This window comes from Hypanus sabinus, chromosome 4 (genome assembly GCF_030144855.1).
Source record: "Hypanus sabinus isolate sHypSab1 chromosome 4, sHypSab1.hap1, whole genome shotgun sequence".
In the NCBI taxonomy this organism is placed as follows: Eukaryota; Metazoa; Chordata; class Chondrichthyes; order Myliobatiformes; family Dasyatidae; genus Hypanus; species Hypanus sabinus.
The window spans coordinates 116,835,444-116,847,885 of record NC_082709.1 but is presented as its reverse complement, the minus strand read 5'-3'; the positions used below and the strand labels follow the sequence as shown (position 1 = coordinate 116,847,885).

At 41.7% G+C, this 12,442-nt stretch overlaps 1 protein-coding gene across 8 annotated transcripts in view; it reads left to right on the top strand.

Moving 5' to 3' along the window:
- nhsb (Nance-Horan syndrome b (congenital cataracts and dental anomalies)) overlaps positions 1-12,442 on the top strand; it is a 452,286-nt gene that overhangs the window by 391,539 nt on the left and 48,305 nt on the right. For all 8 annotated transcript variants that reach the window (XM_059967993.1, XM_059967994.1, XM_059967995.1 and 5 more), the window contains one exon: positions 3,134-3,196. In XM_059967993.1, coding sequence (XP_059823976.1) covers positions 3,134-3,196 — 63 coding nt within the window. The remainder of the gene's footprint in view (positions 1-3,133; positions 3,197-12,442) is intronic.

Genomic DNA, 12,442 nt, shown 5'->3' with positions numbered 1-12,442 from the left:
TTATGCAAAGCAAGGTAAGATATTTCACCAGCTTTGTGTAATATTTATATGCAGGGAGAATGTTATTTGTGAGTGGTTGCAGTCTATCTGAAAAGTTTATTTTTGACAGATCAGAAATTAAGAGGCAAAGATTGGAGTGTAAAAGTTCTTCACTGGATTTGTTTGGTGTCAACTTATTTTAGGCAATTGGATTTTGAGAAATTTTAATAATCTGTTTATGCCTTAATTTGATTTCTGAAGATGAAAAATCAAATAGTCATTTAAATAAATTTTGTTTCCATGGCTTCCTCATAAGATCAATTTTGCATATTATCACATGATTATCTGATTTTAGCTGCATTGTAGTTGATGCATCATGAAATCTGACCATATTAGCATATCCCTAACCTTTCTCCCCCATTTTAATCTACTGTCAGATTGCTCCAGAATAATAACAATAATAACAAAAAGTAAAATACTTGGCAAGACTAGATCAAACATCTTGAAGCCGTTTTGCAACAGTTGCTTAGCTTTATGAAGGGCATTTAGATTTGAACAAATAGCAGTGGCTCAGTTGATGCCATCCACGATGCTAAGGAATTATTTTATCCCCTTGCTGTCACCACGGGAGAAAGCATGGTGATTTGAAACCCAAATCAATACTTATGAATCGAGCTCAAGTAACTTCTTGGAAATGTCTTTAAAGATGTACCTGATGAAGTGGAATGACCTTGGTCCTCGTTAGGTACTGAACATTTTTCTGGACTTAGAGATGTTTCAAAGATTCAAAGTATATTTATTATCAAAGTATGTAGGCAGTATACAACCCCGAGATTCATCTTCACCACAGATGGCCACGAGACAAAGAGAATCATGGAACCCATTCAAAGCAAAACATCAAACCCCTGCCCCCACCCCACACACGCACATACATGCAGAAAAATATCAAATTGCCCAAACCATAACAAAAAAGGAGTGTGTAACATGGAATATAAAACATAAAATTGAAACGTGGTCTTTGGCTAATTTTATTAACAAGATTGCAGGGTTTAAAATAAACAAGGGCATTCAAAATGTGCTGCACTGCCATTTCACAAAGGTTAAAGCTGCAAATTCAATGATGAACAAGGCAAGGGACACTGCAACACTTTGTGCAAAATTGGGTCCTATTCTCTTGAAAGCTTTAACCTGACCTCATGTGTATATGCTTTAGAAGGAAAGGTCTGTTTTAACTCCTCCTTGTGAATTTCTTGCTGACCCACAGGTGCTTGAGACCTCCGAGATTGCCACAATTAGGCCTCATTAACACATTCCCATTTTACCTCCAGATCATAAATGAGTAAAGTAAGGAAGGTAGGGAAGAAAATGTATATTAGTTCCCACTTTAGTTGTTGAAAATGGTTGACTCTTGACTAAGGGTAGGGATAGGAGTTCAGGGAAAGGTGGATGGGGTGGGGAGGTTGTTGACACAGTGAAGGTAAAGTGTTCTATGTGGGATGGTTGGGGTGTTCAGAATCCTACCATTGTCTGCTATCATAATCTGCCTGATTTGGGTGTAGATTTACAATAACATTCAATGGACTGAGCCCTGGAGATAGGTTGAATAGGTTGGAACGCTATTCATTAGAGTTCAGGAGAATGATCTTATAGACATGTATAAACTCATGAAGGCCATAGGTTGGGTGAATAAGCATGGTTTTTCCCAGGAATAGGGAAATCAAGAACTAGAGGGTTAGGTGGGAGGGAAGAAATTTAATAAGAGCCTGAGGGGCAATGTATTCACCCACAGTGTGGGCAGTGTATGGAATGAGCTGTCAGAGGAAGAAGGTGATGTAGATACATTAGCATCATTGAAAAGGCATTTGGCCAGGTGCTTGGATAGGAAAGGTTAAAAGGAATATCAGCCAAATATGGGCAAACAGGGCTGCTTAGAAGGAAATCTTCTTCAGAGTAGACCAGCTTGTATCTGTTCAATGACTCAAGGAGTTCATGACTATGAAATCTGAATGTGGGGAAGAAAGCAAAGGTTGCATTTCTGGTATATTAGCTTTATATTAGAGATTTTTAAATCCTATTCAGCATGTCTCATGTACTTTACAGTCAATTAAGTATTGTAATCCTTCTTAATGAAATAAACACCATATCTAATATCGTACACATCAAGCTTCCACAAAGAACAACTTGACAGATGGTCAATTTTAAGAATGCTAATTGAGTGATAAATATTGGCCAAACATTTACCCGGGAGAGCTCCCAGGCACTTCTTCGAAATGGTGTTATGGCATCTTACACATCCACCTTAGAGCACAAACAGGGTTTGGATTAGTATTGATTTTTAAAATGTGGTACAATCTTTGTGGTCTGGCAACTCCCATAGTCTGCCATGTTTTGAATCTGTAGTATAGATCTGTTCTGATCAACTAATTCTAGTTAAGATCTAAGATCTGTAGCTCGTTAACCTACCAGTGCAACTTTTACAATTTCAGCTGGCAATGCTTCCAACCTACTGTAACTATGGGTTACAGACAGTTGTCAAAACCCTTAAATGACTTGGAAAGCATCTATACCCAGTATAGAACAGTTGTCCAGTTCAGAGGAAGACGTTCAGGCATCGCTCTCCGTGGTACAGCACCAGTCAGGTGCTGAGGGTGCGGGACTAGAGAGTTTCAACCTATATTTACTACTCCTTGGTACTTCTACGTCGCATAGGCCAAGTACACAAGAACAAGGACATTTTTCGTTTTGGCAAATGCATAATTGTAAAACCTAGGCCCAATTAACAAATAAATAATTTTCCTTTCTCTCTCTGACTTAATATAACTCAGTAATTTAACCAAGGGGTGACTCCAATCTATTGTTCAGTTCTATTTAATGCACATGGGTGAAGTTGTTAGTACTGTGTGATCTATAATGTACACCTTATATAACTGAATCATAATACAAAAGCAATTTATTATTACAGGATGTGATTTGTAATGAAACCGTTGGAGTAATAAATATTTGAAAGAGCTTCTTCATCATTGTTGACATTTTAGTTATTTGTGATTGCATCGTTTCATTCAGATGTCATTCCTATTTTGTTTTTCATACTTGTTAACATATTTTGTTCTTTTTAGTTCCAATGTTTCACTGCCATGTTTTGTGTTACTCGTAGTTTCACAACACTCGTTCATCCTCCCCTACTGAATGTTGCCAAATGACCCCATGGAGCAGAAAGGTACTGGACCACTTTGCACGTGTTGCTTTGCTCTTTGCTAGTCTTTATTATGTATCTTATGGTGCTATCGCTGATCTTAACACATTTCTTTTCCAGCATCCTCTGAGTTTTATTTTTAAGTAGATTCATGTTTGTTTTGGTATTGAAATCTATTAAACATTCAGTTACTGATATTAATAAGAAGTCGTGCCTACATTTCAAAATATTTTAGTTTTTCCAAAACTTATGTAAAGAGATTTTGTTCCTTGCCTAACAAAATAATACATTCAGCCCATTGGATCTATGCCAGTTCCCTCTCCTTATTTTCCTTAGATTCCTTACAATTGATTCTCTTTCACATTCCCAACAACTTCCAATGCTAAGGGGCACAAGAAGCTGTGGGAACTCAGCGGGTCAGTGGAGGGAAACCCTTCATCTGAATTGAACGTACCCAGTCAATCAACCTGCACATCTTTGGGATGTGGAAGGATGCCAGAGCTCCCAGCGGAAACACATATGGCCATGCTGAGAACAAGCAACTCCATTCAGGTAGCCCCTGAGGCCAGGTCAAACCCAAATCCCTAGAGGTGTGACAGAGAAACGACCATTACATTACCATGCTCATTCTTGTTAGGGTTGATTCAGAGTGCAGAACTTCTGGATATAAATAAAAACACACATTCATTTGTATTAGCAAAATACTTGATTTATGCGAGATAAATTCTTCTCGGGCTTCCAGCCGGGTGCAACATTTCAATGACAATCTCTGCCATTGAAACTTCAGTTAAAATTGATTCCTGCACCCAGCTGGAAGCCCGAGAAGAGTTTATTCGTCATATACACGGGGAAGGCACTAGATCCTTTTTTACTTGATTTAAACTTCCTGCATCATGGAGTGTTCTTTGTAAGATGCAGTGTGTAAGCTGGTAAGGAAATCAGGTGGGTTTTATTGGCAAATCTTACATTGTATTAATTAAGCCTAAACATAAAACACAGTGAGATTAAATAACAAAAAAATCCAAGGATAAGAGATATGGTCAAGGACATGATGACTTATTATTAATGTGAGGAATATGTTTGTTGAAAAGCTTTTCTCATCATGGAAACGGATTAACAAAGCAGGTGTTTCCATCTGCTTAAATCTAGTGGATACCACTGGAACTGAAAGTTTCAGAGGCTTAAATACAAGAGATTCTGCAGATGCTGGAAATCTAGAGTAATACATACAGTGCTGAAGGAACTCAGCAAGTCAGGCAGCATCTGTGGAGGGGAATAAACAGTTGACTTTTGGAACTGAGGCCCCTCATCAGCACCGGAAGGGGGGCAAAGCCAGAAGCAGAAGGTGGGGGAGGTGAAGTACAGTCTGCCAGGTGTTAGGTGAGTCCAGGTGAAGGGGATAGGTGGGTGGGTGGGGGAGAGAGAATGAAGTAAGAAGCTGGGAGGGGATGGGCGAAGGAATAAAGAGTTGAAGAAAAAGGAATCTGATGGAGGATGGAGGACCATGGCAGAAACAGAAGGAAGAGAGGAACCAGAGGGAGGTTATGGGCATGTGAGGAGAAGAGAAGGGGTAAGAGGGTAACTAGAACGGGGAATGGAAGAGAGAAGGAAGCTAGAGAAATCGATGTTCATGTCATTACATTGGAGGCTACCCAGATGGAATATGAAGTGTTGCTCCTCTAACCTGAGTTTGGCCTCACTATGGGAGTGGAGGAGGCCATGGACAGAGCAAAGATGCTCAACAAATCTGTCTCCCAATTAGCGCCGGGTCTCACTGATATTGAGAAGGCCGCACCAGGAGCACTGGATACAATAGCTGACCCTGACAGACTCACCTCATCTAGAAGGACTGCTTGGGGCCCTGAATGGTTGTGAGGGAGGAGTTGTAGGGGTAGGTGTAGGACTTGTTAAGCTTGCAGAGATGAGTGCCAGGATGGAGGGACAAGGGAGTCGCATAGAGAGCAATCCCTACGGAAAGTGGAGAGGGTTTCAGAGGTTTACTTCATTTTCATCACTGTCTTCTCGTTCAGCTTTCCATTCTCCCTTGTGGCAGCAATAGAGGTTTCAGCTCCATAAATAAAAGTTTTATCAGATCCATGATGTCTAAGAATATTATACTTCTTACTGTACCAATACAGTGGATCTGCATTAACCTGCATCATATAACAATGCACTAACAGCTTAAACAATATCAGTCCACATAATACAACAATGCAATTATATCTCAGACCGCATCATCCAACATACCACAAACATGCAGGTGACCTCCACATTAATAGAGGGTTGCATCCTAAAAGACGGGCTAGACTGCAATTTTCTGTAAAGCAGAGATGCATCATCTGCATGCGGCAAGACAAAAATACATTTTGTGTAGATTTGTTTACTTTTTCACATTAACTGAATGAGTGCCATATCTTTTATTGTATATTGCAGATGCTTGGGTAGTAATTTTGAATTCTGAAAAGGAAAAGATCTATAATGCAAACAGCTGTAATGAAACCAATTGGGATTTGTAGTTCTGGTTTCTCTCTGTTTATACTAAACCTGGCTGGCATTTTCACATGCATAAAAATACTGCCCTCCTGATATTATCTGAATACATCCATTTTATAGAAACATAGAAAACCTACAACACAATACAGGCCCTTTGGCCCACAAAGTTGTGCTGAATATGTCCCTACCTTAGAAATTACTAGGCTTACCTATAGCTCTCTATTTTTCTCAGCTCCATGTACCTATCCAAAAGTCTCTGAAAAGACCCTATCGTATCCACCTCCACCACCATTGCTGGCAGCCTATTCCATGCATTCACCACTCTCTGCATAAAAAGACTTACCCCTGACATCTCCTCTGTACCTACTCCCCAGCACCTTAAACCTGTGTCCTCTTGTGGCAACCATTTCAGCCCTGGGAAAAAGCCTCTGACTATCCACACGATTGATGCCTCTCATCATCTTATACAGCTCTAGCAGGTCACCTCTCATCCTCTGTCGCTCCACGGAGAAAAGGTCGAGTTCACTCAACCTGTTCTCATAAGGTATGCTCCCCAATCCAGGCAACATCCTTGTAAATCTCGTCTGCACCTTTTCTATAGTTTCTACATCCTTCCTGTAGTGAAGTGACCAGAACTGAGCACAGTACTCCAAGTGGGGTCTGACCAGGCTCCTATATAGCTGCAACATTACCTCTTGGCTCCTAAATTCAATCCCACGATTGATGAAGGCCAATACACCATACACCTTCTTAGGCACAGAATCAACCTGCGCAGCTGCTTTGAGTGTTCTATGGACTCGGATCCCAAGATCCCTCTGATCCTCCATGCTGCCAAGAGTCTTACCATTAATGCTATATTCTGCCATCATATTTGACCTACCAAAATGAACCACTTCACACTTATCTGGGTTGAACTCCATCTACCACTTCTCAGCCCAGTTTTGCATCCTATCAATGTCCCGCTGTAACCTCTGACAGCCCTCCACACTATCCACAACACCTCCAACCTTTGTGTCATCAGCAAACTTACTAACCCATCCCTCCACTTCCTCATCCAGGTCATTTATAAAAATCATGGAGAGTAGGGGTCCCAGAACAGATCCCTGAGGCACTCCACTGGTGACTGACCTCCATGCAGAATATGACCCATCTACAACCACACTTTGCCAATTCTAGATCCACAAAGCAATGCCCCCTTGGATCCCATGACTCCTTACTTTCTCAATAAGCTTTGCATTATCAAATGCCTTGCTGAAATCCATATACACTACATCTACTGCTCTTCCTCCATCAATGTGTTTAGTCACATCCTCAAAATATTCAATCAGGCTCATAAGGCACGATCTGCCCTTGACAAAGCCATGCTGACTATTCCTAATCATTTTATACCTCTCCAAATGTTCATAAATCCTGCCTCTCAGGACCTTCTCCATCAACTTACCAACCACTGAGGTAAGGCTCACTGATCTATAATTTCCTGGGCTATCTCTACTCCCTTTCTTGAATAAAGGAACAACATCTGCAACCCTCCTATCTCCGGAACCTCTCCTGACCCCATTGATGATGCAAAGATCTTTGCCAGAGGCTCAGCAATCTCCTCCCTCACCTCCCACAGTAGCCTGAGATACACCTCATCTGGTCCCAGCAATTTATCTAACTTGATGCTTTCCAAAAGCTCCAGCACATCCTCTTTCTTAATATCTACATGCTCAAGCTTTTCAGTCCACTGCAAGTCATCACTACAATTACCAAGATCCTTTTCCATAGTGAATACTGAAGTAAAGTATTCATTAAGTACCTCTGCTATTTCCTCCAGTTCCATACACACTTCCCCACTGTCACACTTGATAGGTCCTATTCTTTCACATCATATCCTCTTGCTCTTCACATACTTGTAGAATGCCTTTCTAACATTGTTAGCACAGTCCCATTCTTGTCAGACTCTGCACATGTGGTCTAAGCAAAGTTTTGTTCAATATATTTCAAGAATCCAGTACCCTCTGTGGCTTAAGCACTCGTTCAATCACACTTAGTAACAAGCTGGCTACAATTTGCTACTACATTGAGCCCTGAGATTGTATCTTTGTAGTCTTTCCATATATGGTCCAGGGGTTTGTAGAAGAGTCAGCTATATCTGTCGCAGGGCAACCATACCTCCAACTTTCCAATAAGGTCAGGCCTGATCTGTTACTTCAACTCTCCTTTCCTGGGTGATCCCCAATAACCCTTCATTCCCCATGCCTTCAAATAAACTGTTAACCTCAAGCCTGAATATATCTAATGAACAGGCATTCAAAGCTCACAACATATTCCATCGATTGAAAGCTTCCTTTTCTTTCTCTTAATCTTTATGCAGGAGGCTCCTAATGTTTTTATACCATTGAGAAATTTAATAAAACCCTTGAAAATCGCAGTCTATCGTATCTCAGTTTCCAGGTCTTGGTCCTGTCACTTTCAAAATGCGATGAGGATATCTGCCTCCGTTGTCCTTTCAGACGAGTTCCTTACCCTTACTATGCATGAAATATATTCTCAACTGTAATCCTTAAGTACTGTGATTTTGGCTTTATTTATCTATTCAACTCATAAGATCCTTTTTGATGATGCACCCATTTCTGTAACACCCTCCATATCCCTATCTGTGCTCTCAGTTCTTCTGCCTCATTCACCAGATTCTATATATTCAAATATAAACCAATAAATTAATAACATTTTCTACATACATGATCTTCCAGGACACAAAATTCTTCTTGAAGTTCTTCCTTGACACAAGATGTATATTCAATAGGACTAAGGAGCCTTTATTTATTAGACATTCTAAGAATTGTGAGGCAGGCAATCAATAATCACATTTGCATTGTAGATAGGCAGATATTGATTTTAATCACCATGTTGTCAGTTGCCAGTTGCCTTTCCAGTATATAACTAGTATAGTTATTCCATACGAGAATAGAATAACTGGCATTCTGCTAGTTTATTCTCCTTGTCAGGGCCTCCTGCATAGAGATTAAGAGAAGTAGAAAATTTTCAGTTGTTGGAATATGCTGTGGCCTTTGAGTGCTCGTTCGTTAGGTATATACTGGTCTGAGGTTAATGGTTTATTTGAATGCATGGGGAATAAAGGGTTATTGGGGACCATGCAGGAAGGTATAGTTAAAGTAACAGATCAGGCCTGACGTTATTGGATGGTTGGAGGTATGGTTGGCCTGCGATAGATATAGCTAATTCTTCTACAAACCCCTGGACCATATATGGAAAGACTACAAAGATTCAATCTCAAGGCTCATTGTAGTAGACCAAAAGACAGTGAATGAGGCCATTCAGCCCATCAAGTCTGCTCCACCATTTGATGATGGCTGATCCATTTCTCTCTCAATCTCATTCTCTTATCAAAAATCTATCAACCTCTGTTTTAAATACACTCAATGACCTGGCCTTCACATCTGCCTGTGGCAATGAATTCCACAGATTCACCACCCTCTGTCTAAAGAAATTCCTCCTTATCTCCATTCTAAATGGATGTCCCTCTTATCTGAGGTTGTGCTGTTTGGTTCTAGATTCCCCCACCATAGGAAACATCCTCTCCATATCCACTCTATCTGGGCCTTTCAACATTTGATAGGTTTCAATGAGATTTCCTGTCTTTCTTTTAAATTCCAGCATGTACAGGCCCAGAGCCATCAAACACTCCTCATATGTTAAGAATTTCAATCCCAGAATCATTTTTGTGAACCTCCTTTGAACCCTCTCCAATGTTAGCACATCCTTTTTTTCGATAAGGGGCCCAAAACTGCTCACCATACTCCATGTGAGGTCTCACCAGTGCTTTATAAAGTCTCAAAATTACATGCTTGCTTTTATATTCTAGTCCTCTTGAAATTAATGCTAACATCACATTTGTCTTCCTCACCACAGACTTAACTTGTAAATAAGCCTTTAGAGAATCCCGTACAAGGACTCCCAACTCCCTTTGCACCTCAGATTTTTGAATTTTCTCCCCATTTAGAAAATAGTTTATGCTTTTATTTCTTCTACATTACCAAAATGCATTACCGTACACTTCCCGACACTGTATTCTGTTACGTACCCCGTAACTGTGTCACTTACCAGCAAAGATAGAGAGGTCCGTTGAAGTCTGATGGTACTATTTTTAACAGTATTTATTGGTAAAAATACACAAAAATAATATCAATGCAAACATACAGATAATATACATCATCAATACTAACTCTAAAAGTGCGGGTATGATAATAATCAATAAGAAATAAGCTCTATCATTGTCTAGGGGATAATGTATTGTCCGATGGAAATATAAAAGTCATTAGCTCATTCAGGCTGCAGCCTTTGGTTGGAGTCAAGAGAGAAAGATGTTTTAAACTTGCTAGCTTTTCCTTTTTATGATGTCGATCCTTCGAGAGTTCCGTTTTTGTAGTCGGTCCTTTAGCTAAGCCGTTCTGTGGAAGCCCGCCAATTCCTAGGTCAAGGAAAAGGACGCACGCGAGCCCCACCGGCTGTCGCTATTAAACGCTGTCATGGGATTTCTAGCATTTCTCCTGTTGCGTCTAAAGGGTTGTTCCCCAGACCTCTTTTATCCTGACTCACAGGGTCTCAGATGTCAATCAGGTTGGGATGATGCAATCCCTCCCTCAACCAACCTCCTCTGATCATTCCCTGAGGGCTTCCATGAAGTACAGTACTCAATACGCAATTCCGTCTCCAAGAGACAATGGCCGTTTCCCGTGGCTTTGTATCACTGAGAGGCCAGGACATTCCAAACCCCTTTGTGGATTCTGCGTGTCTTTCTGTCATTTCCTGGGTCTCCTGACCTGAATTAATAGCGATCTTGCGATTCTCAAAAAGGAGGGGGCTACTTTGTACCCTTCGGCCCCTCAGAGTTGGGGCACCGGCATAACAATTCCATCTGCCACTTATTTGTCCATTCTCCTAATCCTTCTATAGCCTCTCTTCTTCATCAAAACCACCCTCCACCTATCTTCTTATCATCTGCAAACTTTGCAACAAAGCCAAAGAATTCCATCATCCAAGTCACTGACTTATAACATAAAAAGAAGAGTCCCAACAGGGACCCCTGTGGAACACCTCAAGTCACCAGCAGCCAATCAGAAAAGATAACACACACAAAATGCTGGTGGAACGCAGCAGGCCAGGCAGCATCTATAGGGAGAAGCGCTTTCGATGTTTTGGGCCAAGGCCCTTCATCAGGACTAACTGAAAGGAAAGATAGTAAGAGATTTGAAAGTAGGAGGGGGAGGGGGAAATGCTAAAAGATAGGAGAAGACTAGAGGGGGAGGGATGAAGCTAAGAGCTGGAAAGGTGATTGGCAAAAGAGATACAGAGCTAGAGAAGGGAAAGGATCATGGGACGGGAGGCCTAGGGAGAAAGAAAGGGGTAGGGGAGCACCAGAGGGAGATGGAGAACAGGATCTGATGGGCAGAAAGAGAAAAAAAAGGAAGGGAGAAAGAAGCCAAATATATCAGGGATGGGGTAAGAAGGGGAGGAGGGGCATTAACGGAAGTTAGAGAAATCAATGTTCATGCCACCAGGTTGGAGGCTACCCAACCGGTATAGAAGGTGTTGTTCCTCCAACCTGAGTGTGGCTTCACCTTGACAGTAGAGGAGGCCATGTATAGACATACCAGAATGGGAATGGGACGTGGAATTAAAATGTGTGGCCACTGGGAGATCCTGCTTTCTCTGGTGGACAGAGCGTAGGTGTTCAGTGAAATGGTCTCCCAGTCTGCATGGGGTCTCACCAATATATAAAAGGCCGCACCAGGAGCACCGGAAGCAGTATACCACACCAGCCGACTCACAGGTGAAGTGTTGCCTCACCTGAAAGGACTATCTGGGGCCCTGAATGGTGGTGAGGGAGGAAGTGTAAGGACAGGTATATCACTTGTTCTGCTTGCAAGGATAAGTGCCAGGAGGGAGAGCGGTGGGAAGGGATGAATTGGCAAGGGAGTCGCGGAGGGAGCGATCCCTGCGAAAAGCGGAAAGGTGGGGGGAGGGAAAGATGTGCTTGGTAGTGGGATCCCATTGGAGGTGGTGGAAGTTACGGAGAATTATACTTTGGACCCGGAGGTTGGTGTGGTGGTAGGTGAGGACACTATCCCGAGTGGGGTGGTGGGTGGATGGGGTGAGGTTGTCAGATGACATAGGCTGAGAAGTGGTAGATGAAGTTCAATCTGAGTTAAGTGTGAAGTGATATAGTTTGGAAGGTCGAATCTGAAGACAGAGTACAGGAATCTTAGCAGCGTGGAGGAACAGTAGGATCTTAGGGACCCATCCATTGATCCCTCAAAGTTACAATGCACGTTGATTGGGTGGTTAAGAAGGTATATGGTGTGCCGGCCTTCATAAATGGGGCATTAATTTCAAAGCCATGAGTGATGTTGCAGCTCTATAACATTCTGTTTAGACTATACATACTGCCCCCACCCCATCCGCCTTGTTAAAGGCCTTTTTTGAAGTTCCAAGTCCACAACGTTTATCGATTCTTCTTTGTCTATCCTGCTTGTTATTTCCTCAAAGAATTCCAACAGATTTATCAGACAAGATTTTTCCCTCAGGATACCATGCTGACTCTGGCCTATTTTATCATGTGCCTCCAAGTACCCCGAAACCTCATTCTTAACAATCGATTCCAACATCTTCCCAATCACTGAAGTCAGGCTAACTGGGCTATAATTTCTTTATTTTCTGCTTCCCCCCCCCCCCTTGAAGAGTGGAGTGATATTTGCAAGTTTCCACTCCTCC